The sequence below is a fragment of the Barbus barbus genome, assembly GCF_936440315.1.
Source record: "Barbus barbus genome assembly, chromosome: 28".
Classification (NCBI taxonomy): Eukaryota; Metazoa; Chordata; class Actinopteri; order Cypriniformes; family Cyprinidae; genus Barbus; species Barbus barbus.
Genome location: NC_136756.1, coordinates 23,970,289 through 23,991,211, shown reverse-complemented (window position 1 = coordinate 23,991,211; position 20,923 = coordinate 23,970,289). Strand labels below are relative to the sequence as shown.

The 20,923-nt window shown below is 36.7% G+C and overlaps 1 protein-coding gene across 3 annotated transcripts in view; it reads right to left on the bottom strand.

Moving 5' to 3' along the window:
- Positions 1–20,923, bottom strand: part of LOC306848117 (fibrinogen C domain-containing protein 1-like) — a 107,098-nt gene that overhangs the window by 60,096 nt on the left and 26,079 nt on the right. For all 3 annotated transcript variants that reach the window (XM_079382476.1, XM_079382477.1, XM_079382478.1), the window contains 2 exons: positions 7,988–8,153; positions 7,560–7,696 (listed from right to left, as the gene is read on the bottom strand). In XM_079382476.1, the coding sequence (XP_079238602.1) occupies positions 7,560–7,696; positions 7,988–8,153 (303 nt within the window). The remainder of the gene's footprint in view (positions 1–7,559; positions 7,697–7,987; positions 8,154–20,923) is intronic.

Sequence of the window (20,923 nt, the reverse complement as noted above, 5' to 3'; positions counted from 1 at the left end):
TGCATAAAGACAAGCCAGGTTACATGAGGTAAATCTGATCAGACTGTGTGTGAAAATTACCAATAGAAATTCCTTCATTGTATAATTCACAAACTAAGCATGCATGCTTTCAAGTGTCAAAACAGTTCATCACAGTTCATTCAAATGAAAACAGCAGGGCGTATGAAATACCCAGCACTCAGACAGGTGCTAGTTTTGCAAGCTGATAGAATGTGTGAGGACGTGAAGATCATGACACTTCACTTCTCTGTTTTCTCACTTCTGCGTAGACATTGACATTCTGTTCACAAGCTGAGTTGTGTCACACTTTCCTTCCCAGTATGCTGAGAGAAAGACTTTGGGGCGAAGATTCTGTAGTAGACCGATTCTGTATTACACTGATAAAAAAAACTACAAACTGAAACAAAGCGTCAGGACTGTGCTTTTCTGCCTTTTTGCTGTTGGTCTATTTAACTGAGCGTTTAGGAAAGTGGTGTTCAGGAACGTTGTTTGGGGGCGGAATGCACCTGTGTGCTGACGGAGGTAGAACAGGGACATTTTTCCAGACGTGGCTGACAGACACAGCTGCCTTCCAGATGTTTATTCATCGGATTACAGCATAAATGAAGTATCTGCTCCAATTAACCACAGTTTGCCATTGTCATTTGTAGTTTCAGAGGATTCTAGCTTTTTTCATCACCCTCATATGCACTTTCTCCCCCTGACCCTGTCTTTCTGCCTTTTTCTGTATGTATGCAGGGGCAGAAATTGAACTCAACACAATCAAATCTTTAAATACATTACTGTCAAGCAACATAAAAGTGCCCTAAATTTGTTCCATATGGCTAGCAAACAAATTATTCTAATGTGTCAGTTCTTTTAAATTAATTGTATAAAAACCCTTCAAAAATCAGTCTTAAACATATACATTGGAATCAATATAAATCCTCACTGCAAACATGATCTTTTAAATCAACTGGTTAAAAGAGCCAAAAATCAGCCTTGAACATACGAGGCATTGTTCTGAATCAGTGTAACGAAATATGAATAAATGATTCACCTGGGGTAGGTATTTTATATGAATTGGTTAATAAACATCAAAAAAAAAATTGAATCAGGGTGAATGGATGATTCTTACAAGCCAGTTCTTTAAAATGCACTATTTAAATAAAATAATAAAATAAAAGCAATTAAAAACTGTCTTTAACATATGGATTTGATTCAATGTTAATTCCAAATGAGCAATTCTAATGAGCGAGAACTTTTAAATAGTTTAGTTAAAAAGTGTCAAAAATCAGTATTGAATGAATTCAAGAATTCATGAATTCGAGTCCAGTCTGAATCAAGGTAAAGACTCACAGCAAATGGATGATTGGCTAAAAAGACTCAAAAATCTTTGACATTTCACAAAAAACATTGATTTGAATCATTGTAACAGCTCACTGCAAAAAAAAAATATTATTCTTATGACCAAGAACTTTTAAATGAATTGGTTAAAAAAATGAAAAATCAGCCTTGAACAATCCCGAGTTATCTGTCTGAATCAGTGTAACAACTGTGCTGCAAAATGATTCCTCTGGGCCAGGTTTTGTATATGAATTGGTTAAAAAGACTCAAACATCACTCTCAAAACACATGCAAATTATGGTCTGAATCGGAGTAATGACTCTCTGCGAACAGATGATTCTTATGAGCTGGTTCTTTGAAATAAACTACATATTCTAAATCTTTTGAATTCAAACAATAGCTTAGTGGAAGAAAAAGGCTTAAATTTAAGTCTATCTTCATGGTTTATTGCTCCTCACACAAAGCTATTAAATACGGAAGTTCTAAGCGGCCATGCATTATTATAATTTTTCTGTCTTGTTTTCTCGTGATCTCGACATAACGAAAGTTGTTTTGTCGTTATCACGACTTAATTTTCTCGTGATCTCGACATAACGAAATTTGTTTTGTGGTTATCTGGACATAACGAAAGTTGTTGATCTCAACCTAAAAACCGTTTTCTCACGACGTAATTGTAGCTATCGTGAGAAAATCAGGGTCGCTATACTGTCTTCGACAATAAAGTTGCAGACCCGACAGCCTCCTTCTCAAGTGTCGAACACTTATGTGTAAGTCGTCAATCACTGACAGACACAGAGCTAAAATGTCCGAGTATGAATATGCATGACAAGTATTCTATCATGGATCAATGTAGTCAGTCACACACACAACACCTTCAATATTTGGGATGGTACTTATACCATATTTTTATTTTTATTATTTCAGTTTGAGACAACTTTCGTTATGTCGAGATCACGAGAAAATTAAGTCGTGATAACGACAAAACAACTTTCGTTATGTCGAAATCACGAGAAAATTAAGTCGTGATAACGACAAAACAAATTTCGTTATGTCGAGATCACGAGAAAATTAAGTCGTGATAACGACAAAACAACTTTCGTTATGTCGAGATAATGAGAAAATTAAGTCGTGATCACGAGAAAACAAGACAGAAAAATTATAATAATGCATGGCCGCTTAGAACTTCCGTAATTAAATGACGCTATCATTTTTGGTGTTTTTATTTTATTTACTTGTGTGTTCCTTTCAGAGTTTGACACATGTAGCCACTCTCAACCGTTGTTATACAAAAAAGCGGTATACATTTATTTTTCAAAAATTTCTTCTTTTTTGTTCAATAGAAAAAAATAACACTCTGTAGGTTTAGAACGACATGAAGGTGTGCAAATAATGACAGAATTTCATTTCTGGCTGAACTATTCCTTTAATAAAACACCAGAGGCCAAGCGTTTGGAGAGATGGAGAGAGGACAGCTCATTCCGCCGCTAACTGGGAATGTCTGTGGCAGGGATTGTGTGCATGTCCGAGCATGTGAAATTACACCCCCTCCCCCACCACCCGTCTCTGTGACCCGCCTGAACTCGGCCTGATCTACTCTGCTAACAGCAGAAAAGCCCCACATCCTCAACAAAAACCGCTGGAGGCCGCAGATGATGAATAGGGGCGCTAGATCTATTAATTCCCTGTAACAGTTCCTTTCTGCCTCTTCAGATTCCCAGCGCTCCCGGCACGCTTAGTGGTGAAAGACGACGTGCTAAGCTAACGCTCTCGCTGCCGCAAAGCAGCTTTGACTGTAATCAGGGAATACAATATATGTCACCCTTTTCAACACTATGTATGTAAGCCACCGAGAGCAAATATGAAAATATGTGTCCTGGCAATTGTATCGGAATGGAAGCTATTGCTCAGTACCGTACCGTCCTGTCCTTTCCGCCTCTACCACTGACCTTAACGAAATACATTAAGAGGCTGATGACCATAAAGACGATGTGTCATCAAATATCTTCTTTCCTTTTACTGCAGATGCCAGCCTGCCTCCTACTGTGTCTTTATCAGGATGCTCAAAGTCTTAGTAACACCATCTGCTATTTGAAATATCTCCTTTCATTGCAATAGCCTTGCAGAGACAAAGACGGACTTACGTAAAGCTTGTGATGTTCACCAAGTATTGTTCAAAGTATCTTCTCTGAGGACGGCGAGCACATGAGGATACGGCGGTAACAGCGTTCTTTCAATTATTCATGATCAGATACGTTTCACATAATCTAATCAGTTGGTTTTACAAATAATAGCGCTAAATTAAATTAAAACAAAGTGCTTTTCTGTTTCATATGCTTAGAGGATTGAAAATAATGAATACAAGATCTGAAGCCACTTGTTTATGAAGCAGTACCGCTACCTACCAACAAGCACTAAAAATCATCCCTGAGAACTGATTAAACCATTTTTAAGAAGAAGGAGCATGCTGTCTGAAAAGCAAGACCTGGAAACGTGCCACTTTTAAGCAATCAACAGTATGCCACTGTAACAGCAATTTTACAAAGTGGACTCTTTAATAATGGTGCTATAAAAACACTGTTCAAGTTATTAAATATCTGTCATATTTGTGGTGAGCAGCAAAACCTCATAGTACTGTATGAGCAATTTTACACAGTATGCTACAGGCTATAAATATATATACATTTTTATTTATTATATATATACACACACACAATGATAATGTTAATATCATTATTTTAATAATAATATTTAATAATAGCATTTATTATTTAATATATTATACAGGTACATCTAAAAAAATTTGAATATCATGAAAAAGGTCAATATTTTTTGTCAATCATTTCAGAAAGTGAAACCCATATACTATATAGATTCATTACACAGAGTGAAATATTTCAAGCCTTTATTTCTTGAAATTTTGATGATTATGGCTTACAGATAATGAAAACCCAAAATTCAGTGTCTCAGAAAATTTGAATATTACATAAGATCAATAAAAAAAAGGATATTTTTAACAGAAATGTCAGGTTTCTGAAAAGTATGTTCATTTCTATGCACTCAATACTTGGTTGGGCCTCCTTTTGCATGAATTACTGCATCAATGCGGCGTGGCATGGAGGCAATCAGCCTGTGAAACTGCTCAGGTGTAATGGAAGCCCAGGTTGCTTTGATATCGGCCTTCAGGTCATCTGCATTGTTGGGTCTGGTGTCTCACATCTTCCTCTTGACAATACCCCATAGATTCTCTATGGGGTTCAGGTCAGGCGAATTTGCTGGCCAATCAAGCACAGTAACACCATGGTCATTGAACCAGCTTTTGGTACCTTTGGCAGTGTGGGCAGGTGCCAAGTCCTGCTGGAAAATGAAATCAGCATCTCCATAAAGCTTGTCAGCAGAAGGAAGCATGAAGTGCTCTAAAATTTCCTGGTAGATGGCTGCGTTGACTGTGGACTTCAGAAAACACAGTGGACCAACACCAGCAGATGACATGGCAGCCCAAATCATCACTGACTGTGGAAACTTCACACTGGACTTCAAGCAACATGGATTCTGTGCCTCTCCCCTCTTCCTACAGACTCTGAGACCTTGATTTCCAAATGAAATGCAAAATTTACTTTGAGGACTTTGGACCACTGAGCAACAGTCCAGTTCTTTTTCTCCACAGCCCAGGTAAGACGCTTCTGACATTGTCTCTGGTTCAGAAGTGGCTTGGTAGCCCTTTTCCTGAAGACGTCTGAGCGTGGTGACTCTTGATGCACTGACTCCAGCTTCAATCCACTCCTTGTGAAGCTCTCCCAAGTGTTTGAATCAGCTTTGCTTGACAGTATTCTCAAGCTTGCGGTCATCCCAGTTGCTTGTGCACCTTTTCCTACCCAAATTCTTCCTTCCAGTCAACTTTGCATTTAATATGCTTTGATACAGCACTCTGTAAACAGCCACATCTTTCATTAATGACCTTCTATGACTTACCCTCTTTGTGGAGGGCGTCAATGTTCGTCTTCTGGATCATTGCCAAGTCAGCAGTCTTATATTCTATTAAATATCTTCAATTGTGTTTCAAAGATAATGAAAGTCTTGGCTGAGTAAACAATGAAATTTTCATTTTTGAACTAACCCTGTAATAAAAGAATGTGGCCATATGCGTCTAGTGTCGTTTCACTTGTGCATCACCCAAGATGCATGCTAATGCCAGGTGTGAACAGAGCAACTGTGTGGCTGCACAATCAACTTAGCAGAATGGTTCCTCAGAGAAATATTGTTTTCATTATTTTATTTTTTTCTTCATTTTTTTTTTCTTTCTCCAAGAAGCCAAGTTCCTGGCTTCTCCCAAGACCTTCAAGGACTCGATTGACCTCGGAATCAGTTGTAAAGGAGGATGAAACTGATGTTTAATGTTAGTCTATATTTCAGAATAAGATAATCTATATCTATTGTTATCTATATTCTGTGTTCATGCATTGTTTGCTGAAGTTGTCATATCTGTTATTTAGAATGGGACAGCAATATTGCATCAATTTGTCTCCTACTTCATTTGATTCCACCATCACCACAAGGCTGCAAGGGACCTGGAAAAATGTCCTCCAATCAAACTGAAAAACATCTTCAAAAAGGTACATTTGGACATTTCTGTCACTACCCATTGTCTGCCTCAAAATATTGCCAGATGGGTTGTAGATGGAAGACTAATATAAATAAAATCAATTGGAGAGCTGACCCTGAGTGTTATTTTTGTCTTTAATCTGCAGGCACTAACAAAAAGAACACCTTATTGCATAGAAGAGACCACACAGCCACGCCTGCTCGCTGATGGGACAATGAGGAACATCATTCATAGATGCTACATAACTGTTGACAAGTATCTTGCTACAATCTTGTTCAAATCTACCTGTCATATTTGTTAATGTCTAGGTAAATTTGATGATTTTCTGTTTTTTATTAACTATTTTATGTTTCTGTGCAACACTTAGTGAATGTGACTGACCAATTTACCTCTGCACATCTGGTATATGCTTTAAAGTTGCCACTTTGACAATTTGTTAAATACATTTTGGAAGTTTATACATCTGTCTGAAGTCTCTTGATTTTATGTATAATCTTGGACATGAACACCATTCAATAGCATTTCTATTTTTGCACTGAAAAGAATACTTTATTAATAACACTTAAAGCAACACCAGGGGTATTAAATACCCCATAGTGTAAAATTTGAACAACAATTGCAAGTGTAACACTTTACACTCGGAGTGTAATTTTTCCTACACTGTAAGGTGCTATATTAACACTAAAAATTCAACACTGTGAACAGTGTACTGTTAACATCAGATAGATTGGGACCATATATGATCTTTAGTAGTGTTAAAATTGACACTTTAAGTGTTAAATTGACACTGCGTTTTTTACTGTGTAACAACTGAATAATCAGTCAGTGCAAACCCACCAAAAGTAAATCTCTCACATTGTAGGCAAAAAAGCGAGGAGCGTCTCGCTGCAGCCCACAAGATCCAGGGGTATATACATATACCTAAACCTACCCATCTCCACCCCCTGAATCCTAAACCCACCCATCTCCACCCCTAAACCTAACAATCTCCACCCCCTAGATGTGGATCCAACCACACCCCCTGGATCTTGTGGGCTGCAGCGAGCCCTACTTGAAAAAAGCTGGAAGCACCAGTCTGTGACACATTTTAGAGTACTCTATAGTTTTCTGCTTGTCAGACTTGTTAAATGCATATAAGCTCGGCATAAACGGCACAGCAGAATCTTTACCAACTGGCACTCTTCTATCGCAGCATGATATATACTGCCATCCCTATGTCTTATCTTTATTTTTATTCAAAAGACCATGAAATTAAAACTCTCCTGCGTGCATCGAATGTGAAGATAATGCTCTCGGAAAAGATAGTTTGCTCTGTCTATTCTGTATACAGCTGCTGTAATGAACTGTACACTTGTGAAACATCGGTTTGAAGCGTGTTTGTGCATGCGAATGCGTTCATGCGCGTATCTGTGACCTGCTTACTAATGCGTGGGAGCGTACGCTTAACAAGTCAATGCCTAATGGAGTGACTCATTACTAGTGATTTTTATTCCTACGGCTGTTCAGTCAATTCAGATATATTTGGAGAAAAAAAAAAAAAAACAGCTCAGAGGTGACCGGAAACAACGTCCGAATTTTGCCCCGAGCTGCTGGCGTACTGTATGATGCTGACTTTGAGAACTGTGAGACTCACCGTCCATCCGCCTCCATCAGTAGTCATGTCACAGAAGACCTGGAAGCCTGCTGGGTAATGTGTGGGGAACACAGAGTAGATACCATCCTCTCTTTGCCCGCTGGCATAGATGTCACTGCAATCCCTGGGTCTGGAACCTGCCAGAAGATACGACATGCCAGCATCATCAATTTACATGACATGCCAAGCCATAACTGCATCTGTTTTTTTTTTTTCATTTTTTGAGAAACCCGTTCAAGGTACAGCATAAGAAAAGAAAGCTTCAGACTTCAAATCTGTCATCTCACACCTGCTGTCTAAGCAGTGGCATATCTCTTTCACACTGCTAGAAAGCTTATGAGGGAATTGGTGTGAAACCATTCTAGGGCTCATTAGGGCTGGCTGGAGACTTGAGAATATGTGGCTAATGAGGAGGGTTTTTTTTTTACCTTCTCCACCGGCACAGCCCTTGGGCCGGACGCTGCGCACCGGAGCCCTCTGCAGATCTGCCTTGAGACGGCTCTTGATGTTTCCAGTTTCCTTCTGCATGGAGCTGAGTGCGTCGCTCACAGAGTTCACCACTTTCACCATGTTGATCTGGCTCTCCGACAGCAGCTGGAGAGAGAAAGCAGGGGAAAGTTTGACGGACAGAGAATAACACACATGTTCCATGTTCCATCAGGCTCCTATATTTATGTTCAGATATTTCACTTAAATGTCAATGTAAAGAACCTATTCATTGCCATTAAAGGTGGGGTATGTCATTTTTCAAAAACCCTTTAGAAAACTGAGTTGGGCCCCGAGTATCAAAACAAACTTGTAGCCAATCAGCAGTAAGGGGCATGTCTACTCATGAGCTGGAGGAGAGAGCGTTCAGTAAACAGCCGAGCCGATCGGCGAAAGATAGAGATGGCGGATAAAAAACAAAAGAGGAAAACGTCTGTGGAACGATAAGGCAAGAAGTAGGACCCGTATAAATATCGGATCAGCTTTCCAGTGCTGGAGAGAACTCAAGGAGTGGAAGGCCTGCGATCGGATGTCAACGTTGCTTTGTTTCTTCTCGATAGGTGAGTAACACCGTGTCTACACCGGACACACCGCGACGCAACAGCTAAAGTCTGCCTACACTGGATGCGATAAAGCGACCGTTGAAAATCATTTGAAATTTGTGTCAGCACGTCATGAATAGAACACGGCAGCAGTTTTCTGTCTGAGATTTGTCGTGCCGTGCAGCATCCAGTGTAGACAGCATCACTGATTATAATGACTTCTATAGTATTTTGTCGCGCCGCTCGCTTCCGGTGTAGACATGGTGTTAACATTGGTTTTGCTTTGTTTCAAGAACTAATCATTGCCTGGGTTGCGTAGGCTACGTGTGTGTCGGGTGGAGCTATCAAAATAGGGGCAAGACCCTTTTGGGGTAGGGGCGTGTTTGTTTTGGTGATTTCAAATATCAACATTGGCTTCCAGAAATCGCTTACCCCACCTTTAAAGTGAAAATATTGAACCTACACATAAGAGCCTGATAAAAATGCTAATTTTACAGCACTTAGAGGCTTTTGCATCTGAACTCTTCGTATATGTCTAAAAAATATATATTTACAATTTATAAAATAGAAATAGACTCCTGTCTAATTATAATGTATTATATTTATTGTTCAATGTTTTAATATTCTTTTCACTAATCACTCATTTTTATGCTATTTTTAAAAATATTGCTTTATATAAAAATTCAAATACTATATATGAACATATTTTAATGCTTAAAATTATTCTTTATATATAGAAATAATAATTTTATATATATATATACACACAAACACACACACACACACACTGTATAGATGGATAGATAGATAGATAGATAGACAGACAGACAGACAGACAGACAGACAGACAGACAGACAGACAGATAGACAGATAGATAGATAGATAGATAGATAGATAGATAGATAGATAGATAGATAGATAGATAGATAGATAGATAGATAGATAGATAGATAGATAGATAGATAGATAGATAGATAGATAGATAGATAGATAATTCATTCAGGAGCCAAATGGTCCACTCAATTAGTTCAAAACAGGCATTAAGGAATGAAATGCCGCTATGTGTTGCTCGGAGAGGAACAGTTCTGCTTTATATTTTCATTGGCAACACTAAGCAAAACAGACAACATTGTGTCTAAAATCGTACTTACTGAACTGTTGTATAAGATCAGTATCACATTTGCACTTGTCTGATATTGCTTAATTATATGATGAAAATATAAGGCAAAAATTCAAACAGGGGCATTTTTGCCCCATATCTTGAATTGCAGGGACATTCTAACTACATTCTCTAGGCTCCATCCCGCAGTGAGTTGTTGCCCTGCCTCATATTTGTCATCAATCGACTGTGTGAAATGTCAGATGACCCACATAGGTCTGGGGCAGGGCAAGTGCGTTAAATACGTTAATAATTTTAAGGTGTTATTTTTCACCATAATTAATTAATCTAATTAACACGTTAAATTACCAGCCCTAATACACACATACAGTACATACACAATCATGTCTACTGTTGAAAATTTTGTAATAATTACAATTTATATTTATAATTCCCTTATGCACACCAAGGCTAAATTTATTTGATTAAAAATATATTAACCACAGCAATATTATGAAATAATGCTATTTAAAAGTTTTTTTGTGTATGAATATATTTCAAAATGTAATTTATTCCTGTGATGCAAAGCTGAATTTTCAGCATCATTACTTCAGTGTTGCACGATCCTTCAGAAATCATTTTAATATGCTGATTTGCTGCTCGAGAAACATTTCTTATAATCAAACCATTTAAAACCGTTTTGCCGCTTAATATTTTGGGGAAAAATGCTTGCTGCTGAAATCACATTGCGTCATACCTGGTTTTGGACATTATTTCTGTGGCGTTGTAACAGATCTTTGGTTGACTTTGGCCTTTCCTAAAAGCCTGTCTTAAACAATAACAACAATGGAGTCTCTGTATCAGCATGTGGTCCCCGGCACTGCATTAAAGTAACAGGTGCACTCTGCTGCACAACACTGATAGCGCTTCAGTTTAGCAGGCTCACGGCCAGCAGCTCTGGAAACCGCTCGGTTTGAGTTTCCCAGACAGCTCTCTTTATTGCCTGCATCAGCAAAGCCGTTCAGGTCACCTCGATGGGGAAAAAAGAAAACTTGATTCTGAGTGAGCCAAACTGTGCGCCTTTCTCCAAGGACAGATCTTTGTGTCTCACATCAAACATCATGAATCAACGTGGCACTTGAGGATGTAGGAAGCTCAGTTGGCGATTAGCAAAAATTAGCCCTGAAGTGAAGCTTGTTTCATATGACACATGAAAGCGTAAAGCTCTCCTTTGGGGTGTGAACGAGTATCGGGTTCTTTGAGAGTGTGTCGTTAACATGTCTGCGTGTGCGCATATGTCACTGTGTCACACTGCAAGCTAAGTAGTAGCTGGTGTGTGTGTGTGTGTGTGTGTGTGTGTGAACTCGCTTGAAGTTGATGACGGCTGACGCACTGAGCGGATGGTCAGGACATTAGCACTCGCAGCTCTCAAAACGCTGCCATAGCAACACGTCTATCATTACAAGGCCATCCAGCATCAAAAGAAAAAACACAATGTCCCCAAAAGTATAATGCACTCCATGCTATAACCTCTAACTAAACCTGTTTTTTAAATGGCTCGAACCTCTTGGCATACACTCGACAGGACACAAGACCTCAGTCACCACATCTACTCTAAACACTGCCTCTCTTTCATTAAAGCACACAACAGAAAACTACCAATTAAAAGATCCAGGCCTTCAAAACTCACCTTGAACTATCAATTTAATGTTTGGAACACAATACATCGTTTGCTGCATACATACATTTTTTAACAAAGATGTCAGTATGTCAACAGTAGCCATTATTTCATGATGAATGTTTTGATGACTGTTTACATGTATAAACATATTCAAGTATTAGTCAGAATTTGCTCATATTTGTAAACACATCAATATTCCTTTTTCTCAAAAATGTAAAACATCTGGCATTTGCCTGTGTTTATCAGAATTTGGGAGCAGATAAGCGCCTAATCTTGAATATTGAATTATTTTTATTATTTATTGGTGAATTTTATGAATTATTATTAACATGGACATTAAATAAGAACAAGAATAAGAATTATTTAATCTGATTATTTTCAGACAGAAGAAACACATTTTTATGGTAAAAATAAATATTTTTTTAATTAAAAAAATTATTAACGTGTTTATTATGAATATTCAAAATAATAATAATAATACATTAGTTGTATTATAATTTGAATATTCACAGTAACAGAACTTTCATTTTTATCTGTGCATGTCTAATCAAAGATCATTTTAGGAGATTTTAGATACAGGCAGTTAAAAAGCTATTGAAGAAACACATTTTTGCAGCGAGGAGGACACTCAAACATTTCATAAATGTTAAAACTAAGGTCATCCTTCTCTTGTTTGTTAAAGACATGAATGAGTATTAATGAGTTAGCCAAAATACTGCTCAAAATGTCAGCAAAATATACTGCAAAAGTGCATCTTAAGTGTTTCCAGAAGAAAAATTGAGGAAAACAGCATGCATGTTTTCAATATATGTAGATCATGCTGATTACATTTATGCTAGAAAATTCAATTAAACTTTAACCTGAAAATGATATACACCTCATCATCACATTGCATCTGCTAGCATCTCAGAAACAAAAGCCCTTTTGCATTTTTAATCCAATTTTATGTAAAAATTTCTTACAATTTGGCCATCCAATCAAATGATGAGTCAAGAAAGAGATATACTATAATTAGTTCTGGATTGTATATCACACTGTAATTGAAAGATCAAGTCAATCGCACTTCATTGTGAAACTCTGGTTTAAACTCTGGTTTATGGGACAAACATAGCAGGTTATGCAGGTATTGTGAATATAGCTGTATACCTGTACTGTATATTGCAGAAACAGCAAGAGCGATAAGGTAGTAAGCTATTACGGGCACAGCCAATGTCACGGCATGATACCGGCCACATTAGCACCTACTAACTGCACATCTACCCGAGGTCTGTATACGTTCATCGCTCTGAAACCGTGTTAAGAGATGATGTAGGAAAATGAACTGAGGGTAAGAGTCTCATGCCAAAACATTTTAGCAGATAAAGAGACACAGATAACCCCTCTTTTAAATAAGTGCTACCAGGCCCATTTGTCATATCCAGGCTGGACCAGGACATCAATGGCATAAACATTATTTAAAAGGAATTTGCTTCCTGTTTGAGGGGCTTCCATTAATCACAGACATATTCCAGCATGTATCATCAATAATCTCACCAACAGAGTATGCATCCAAGTTTGGAACACAGCTCTCAGTTTTGGAAATGACTGATGATAGATCAAAGGCGAAAGATTAATAAGCACAATCGAACAGGAGGAGACCAAAGGGAAAAATTGTGCTGCTTGCTGACACATCAAAACTTTCTTACTATGCAAATGACTGAAACACAAGATTCTGCACTCCTGTGAACTTAACGTTATATAGATTGTGCATTCATTTTAAATTCTCTGGTTCTACAACAATAGCTTTCAGATAATGCTGCTGTTAAGTTACTGTATTTCAGGCCTAATTTCATAGCGATGTCAACATGTACCTATAAATTATAATATAAAATGGCCATAAAAATTATTTGGATACCTTTGAACATATAAGTCACGCTTAAAATGTATGAATGTCATTGCATCAAAATAAGTGATATCTACAAATAAAATTCTGCTAATTAGTTTTTAACATAGAATAATTTTCTATAAGCTCCTTTTTTGTGTCACAGGTTATTTTCAGAGTTTAGGGTTCTTTTGAAAGAGAGTAAAAGTATATTTAAATAATCAAATAATTAACAATGTCGTTGTCCAGGCATAACAGTCACAAAAAAGTTACATCAAAACGGATCTTTCATGCAAGACACCATCCTAGCACTTCCCGGCAGACGGCAGATACGATTTTGCCAGGAGAAAATGGAAAGTGTCAGCATGTATTAATTTCAAAGTCTGGCTGACAGATGAGTCAACATTTCCTTCCTCCACCCACCTTCCAAAGCAAAGGGCAAAAGAAAGTGGTCTCTTTGCCAAAAGATTATCATAAAGAAAGAAAGGCTGCAAGCTTCTCCATTCAAAGAGCAATCTCCCCGAGCAACCGATCCAACAAGTCTACACTCATAATTAACAAGAGAGTTTTAATAAGGTCCTGTAGCAGGACTAATAAATTCTCCTGCAGGACCAAATGGGGTTTTAAAAAAAAAACTGTCAGAGGGTACCTGCCCTTTACAAAACCCAAGTTTCATGACATACTGAACACTGGTGTTGAGATGCTGTTAAAGTGGAACAGTGAGGTGCAAACTACTTTCCCAAATGCATGTTACTGATCACCTGCCACCTCAGATGTGCTGCCAACTCTGCAGCCATGGCAGTGACCTAGTTGTGAGCGCTCCGGTCTTAACAAGGAGAGGGAGATGGCAGGTACTTGTGCTTATAAACAAATTATATTACATGAAAGTTAACAATGTGCAACTATTTAAAAACGTCAATTTAATTTAGCTTGAGCTGACTTTGCAATAGAAATACAGTGATTAAATTATGATTAATCACTGAATTTAATAGATCATGCTCTTAAAAATAAAGGTTATCTATCGGTATCTATGGTTCCAGAAGCACCTTTAAAGAAATAGTTCACCCAAAAATTAAAATTGGCTCTCTCAAGCCGTCCAAGATGTAGATGAGTTTGTTTCTGCTTGATTCAAATCTGTTCCAATGAAGAAACAAAGTCATCTACATCTTGGATGGCCTGATGGTGAGTACATTTTTGTTCTTTTAACATCCATGGAAACTTTTCATTGCATTAAAGATTATTTTCAATGGAAAAAAATTATTTAAACTTAATTATTTACAATTTAAAAGATTATTTTTAAAATGTTCACATTAAAAAATAGTTCTTTCAAAAGCTGCTCACTAAAGAGTTTTTGGGGAACAAAAAAAGAGCAGGTTCTTCTATGAAATAGCTGTGAAAATCCCTTTTGGAACTTTATTTTTAAGAGTGTATGCAATAGCGTTCAACAGTGAGAAAGCTATGCTTTTGGACCTCACTGTATAACACTCAGATCAAAAGCATGCAGACTCATGCAATGTTACACAGTGGTAACATTCTGTGGAAATTATGCTATAAAAGTGGCATATTCCCTCCAATGCGTCACCATGTTCTCCGTGTTCTAGTTTCTCGGGAGCACTGAGGTGGGATAATGACTAAGGAGGCTTGGATTCAGCCAACCTCATTAATGATCCAGGGCTTCTGCCGAGTCAGATCGCTAGCACCTTGGGATCCACAAAAGAAACCTTTATCCATCATTCAAAGATGCCCAGGATAGATTTACTTAGCATCTCTGAAATTCCATTGTCACTGGAAAAAACAAGCCTTCTACTGATCAAAGGTCGAGCATGTGATTTTTGCACCACTAGTGGTGAAAACTGGAATTGCAAAAAGAAAGAGATTCCAAACTGTGTGTTTGTGTGTGTGAAGTCACCACAAAAATAAATAATGTTGTTTTACGATTAGATAAATGAATAATTCCATGAAGTAATGATAAGTGAGAACATAATTTATGTTTGTATTGACTGTATTGACTCAGTTAATATCAGTGTGGTATGGAAACAGCTCCAATCAGGACTGCAAAGCACTACAGAGAGTTGTGCGCTTAGCTGAGCGCATCTCAGGGTCTGCTCTCCCCTCTCTGCAGGACATCTACCTCAAACGCTGCAAAAATAGAGCTGTTAAAATCTTCAAGGACTCAAATCACCCTGGTAACCAGCTATTCACTTTGCTTCCATCTGGTAAGCGCTTCCGTAGCCTGATGGCAAAAACTGAGAGACTTAGGAGGAGCTTCTTCCCCCAGGCCATCAGGCTCCTAAACTCTAACTCTGTGTCATAATATCACTTGACTCCATGTAATATCACCATATCAATAAATTATTCATAATTTTTCTCCATGTAAATATCATATATCAATAAGCTTCATAATTTTTCTCTACCTCATATTGCTGCTATTCAAATACCCTGTACAACTTTTTGCACATTATTTTTTGCACATTCCTCTCATTACTATTTGTCAACAACATACTGACCTGCACATTTATATTTATATTTTTTTATCTTATCTTATCTTATCTTTTATTTTATTTTATTTTATTTTATGTTTGTACTTCTTCTTAATATTTGTATTCTTTATAATTGCACTGTCCTTGGAGCGGACCTGACCTACATTTCACTGCTGGTTATACTCTGTATAATTGTGTATGTGACAAATAAAACTCTTGAAATAATTTAAGTTTACTGCAAAATATTCAGATATTCACAAATTCAAAAGTTCCCAAAATTTGGAAGAAACTGATGCTTCTATTCAACAAGAAAGCTTTACATTTATGAAAAGTGACAGTAAAAACATTTACAGTAAAAAAAATAATAATAAAATAAAATAATATCAAATAATCCTGAAAAAAGCATATGGTTTCCACAAAAATATTAATATTTATGATTTCTGAAGGTTCTTGTAACACTAAAGACTACAATAATGGCTGCTATAAATTCAGTTTTGCCATCACAGGAATAAACTACATTTTAAATTAAAACATATTTAAATAAATATCGGTTCACTTAGAAAGAGCAATTTTCCCTACAGTGTCCATACAGCTGTCGTACATGAAAAAATTACCTGTAAAAATACATTTAATGATGCCTATTGTGATTTACTTGAGCTTACTTTATATAACATAATCGAATCCACTATTTTCTAGTAAGCACTGAGCAGATATTGCATTTAATTTCATCTGTAGAGGGTAAGTAAACACAGGTTATAGACAGATCTAATCATATGAGCTCAGGATATCATGGTATATCTGTAATTAAGTTTTGAAATTACCCTTCAGAACTTTCATTCGGTATTCTTGTAATTCCGCTCAATGGCCTCATATTTGCTTTCAGATTTATCCTGCGGTTTTTCAAGGAGAGAGTGTGCAAACCAGTTTATAGTTCCCATCAAGCTAACCACGACAAGCGTATGTGTCCCTTGGGCTGAGAAACCCATCCATATCATGAAGTTATCTCTGACTCTGTGATAAATAATAAAAAGCTCCCATGATATTACCAGGCTGTATAGTCTAAACTCCACAAGGCTGAAGAATACAACCCTCTTTTCTCAACCCAATCATGACTATTGATGGGGCTATGTTTTTATTGTCTGGCCGAGGGAATCTAATGAAAGCATGGCCCTAGTCTAGTTTACTGGCTGAATTCATAAACCGCTGATCTGAATGTAGGGGCCGCAGATCCCATCTGTCTCTCATTCTGTCTCCTGCTCTCCAGAGCCAGGTCTGAAATGATGCTATCACATATCAGACACACAGAACACCTACGGCACTTTGACAAATATTTAAAAAAATATGGACAATTACATCATAATTTACACGGTTTAACAAGGGATTTGACTGATCAGACTTTTAGTAGATTATCAAGACATCCCTATAATAAAAAATGTGTTTAAAAAGAACTATTATGAGATACTAGGAATCATAGAAATAGCTGATTTGATCAAATATATAATAGAATATATTGGCCAAAATATATAAGACAGATATGAACTGTAAATGTTTTACAGGAAAAAGCAGCACAGCCGAATCTCGATAAAGCATATTGAAATATATAAACATTGTCATAGACAGGCAACTGTATGTAATATATATTTTTAATAATACAATTGAATATTAAAAAAAATGCTACTACAAATATTATGTAGATATATTACATAATATGCATATATGGCCAAAGCAAAAGTTTTAAAATAAAATGTAAAACATTTTAGAATATTTGTGGACATTAAATGAGATAATGCAATATTATATTATATTATGATATATTAATATATTTTTTTTTTATATAAGTAAAAAGTTTTTCAATAAAAAGAAGCACAGCTGAATTTAAATAAAGCACATTCAAATATATATACACTCACAGACAACTGTACATAATATATTTGATAATATTTCTGGATATAAAATGATTATGTAATATTTAAGACTAAAAAAAATTATTAATCAAAATGAATCCCATCCCAAATAGAAGTCTGTGTTTACATAATATATGTGTGTGTACTGTGTATATTTACATGTATAAATATTTAATAAATATACGCTGCATATGTATATTTATATTTATACTACAGGGCCGTTGAATGCTTGAATCTGATTGGCTGACGAACGTTCTGAGGTGTGCAATTATTTTCAGGGAAACGCATGGCGAACGTAGTTCCAGGCAGCTTTCTTGACCGCATTACAGTTCCATATCACTTCGCATCGTTGTCACCGCTGCCCTGACGATTTTATCAGTTAGCCTAGTGTAGCAACTTAAAGGCTACACATGACATTTCTCACTAGCGAGGTAATAACAGCGCTGCATCTTAAAGCAGACTTACAGTTTAGAGACGGTGCTTCAGAACACTGTTGAGGGACACACAGAGGTAGCCTAATTCATACAAGCTCTCTCTCTCTCTCTCTCTCTCTCTCTCTCTCTCTGTTTCTCTTTCTCTGTGTCTCTGTCTCTCTCGCTCTCTTTCTAATAACTTCATTATTAACTGCATTAGTCTGCTATCAACGGCTCAAGCCTCCATTGCCAGCTTTAAAATGACGTTTTGGAACTAGCAAAAGAGTCGTTGGATGAGATGCGGAAGAAATAATCCTACTCACAATAGCGATTTAAGTAGAAAAACCGGACGAATCCCTTGAAATATATAATCTGATCGATGTCTTGAGGTGTGGCAACCGTAGTATAAGCGGAATAATTGACTCCGGACCGTTGAATTATTAGAAAAATAATGCACACCCGAGGTGGTGATGCGGCCACGACGCGAAGCGGAGTGGCCGTTACACCTCGGGTGTGCATTATTTTTACCTCGCTAGTGAGAAATGTCATGTGTAGCCTTTAAGTTGCTACACTAGGCTAACTGATAAAATCGTCAGGGCAGCGCTGACAACGATGCGAAGTGATATGGAACTGTAATGCGGTCAAGAAAGCTGCCTGGAACTACGTTCGCCATGCGTTTCCCTGAAAATAATTGCACACCTCAGAACGTTCGTCAGCCAATCAGATTCAAGCATTCAATGGCCCGTCGTCAATTATTCCTTACATAAATCATATTTAAATATGGTAAATATTTCCGAAATATATACATGTATGTGTGTTTGTTTACATATATATACTTTTATTTTAAATGCGATTAATCGCGATTAATTGATTTTACAGCCTACTAATATTATTTACAGTAAATATATGTCATATATAACAATAAAATATGTATTTTGTTTAATATAACAATAAATGTTATATGTTTAATATAATTTAATATAATATATTAGCAAAAGAAAAACATTTTGCCATAAAAAGTCGCACAGCCGAATCTCAGTAAAGCACATTCAAATGGGTCCATACCTCTTAAACAGACATCATCAGGTCGACTGAATTCTCTGCTATAAATTCCTTGTGATGTGCCACATCGAATAAAGTCCTCCACTGTTTGACACCACTGAGCTCCAATGCATTGTGTCATCTCATCTTCAAATGCACAGTGAAAATGAGGTGTGTGCCTAGTGGGGATGTTGGCATACTGCTGCATAGTGTGAGCTCAATCCCCCGCTAGTTCACGGGCAAGTCACTTCTCTCAAGTCTCAATTAAAAAAAAACAAAAAAAAACAATATGAAAATAAAGACAGAGCCGTTCATCACATGGGAAAAGCTCATAAAGTGCTTTGGTATGCCAACAACATTTTGGCGACAAATGCTATCTTGTAATGTAAACACTAGGAGATTTGTTGAATGTTTGAGAAACCTTAGTATTTTAGCCTCAAATTACTGTCAAGGATAAATAATCTCTCAGCCTGCTGTAATCAGTTCAGAAAAATGCTAAATGTGGTTTTCAAGTAGGTGTCAAGGGCTGTTCACATGAAATCAGATGCCACACAGAAGCATCAAATATTTCAAAGTTGGGTTATATTGAGAATGTGGACAACCTGAATGGTGCACAACCACAAAAATATTAAGCAGCAAAAAACTGTTTTTAACATCCTAAAAGGAGACATTACTAAAAATTGAGCAGCAAATCATCATATTAGAATGATTTCTGAAGGATCATGTGACACTGAAGACTGGAATAATGGCTGCTAAAAATTTCAGCTTTTACTTTGGCTGAAATAGTTTTGGAGGTTTGAAATCAACGACCGAAATCAACGGTGTTTAATTAGCATTTCTCTGACTGACTGTATCAGTGTCTATTTTTTGCACACAATGTGGATGAGTTACATCAGGTAAACATATCAGTTGTGTGGACACTAGTGCTGGATTAACAATATTGATTTCTAGTTTTTAATCAATACTGATATGGATTTTTAAATCTCAAGACTACTGAATCTTCTAGTCTACTGATTCCAATGCTATTTTCTCTTGATGTGTGAACTTCACAAAACATTATTTGTAGCTCACCTGAAATCCAATAATCGCAATAAGCTTTGTGCTTTCTTACTTTTTATATGAAACAAAGTCTCAGCCTGCAAATTTCTGTCAACCAGTCAATTTTATCACGGAATACAAACAATAATTGTGATTTTGACGTTAGCGCTTCAGTTCAAACGGCATGTGAACCAATGTTCTCTTCCTATTTACTACTATAGTTATAGCACTAAATAAACATGAATGAACATCAGAAAGCATGTTGAAAGAAACCATCATGGTTTAAATGTTTATGTTTCAACAACAAATTGGAGTAGAAACATAATTCAGTTATCAAAATGTTGACATAAAAACTGGCTTATGTGCAACAATACTAAATCCAGAAGAACTGTGGCAATGTCTCCAAGATCCTTCAAGAGACCTACCTGCAAAGCTACAGTACTGTTAAAAGTTTTAGGCACTTGTGTAAAAATGCTGTAAAATGAGGATGCCGTCAAAAATAGTGTTACAAATAGATTTTTATATATAAATGTGTATGTGTATACACATGAATGCGATTAAATGCAATTAATCATTTTGCAGCCCTAATATATATATATATATATATATATATATATATATATATATATATATATAAAACATGTCTTTTTCTATGTAAAAAAAGCTCTTGCACCTGACACTATTAACGCCAATGGAAAGCAGACGGCAAACCAAATTTAGAATAGCTGTTCCATTATAACCAGGCACATATCCAGACCAGTGAGGTGAGTGAGCCGAGTCAGGTACCTGGACCGCAGTCGTTGGGCAATGCTGTACAG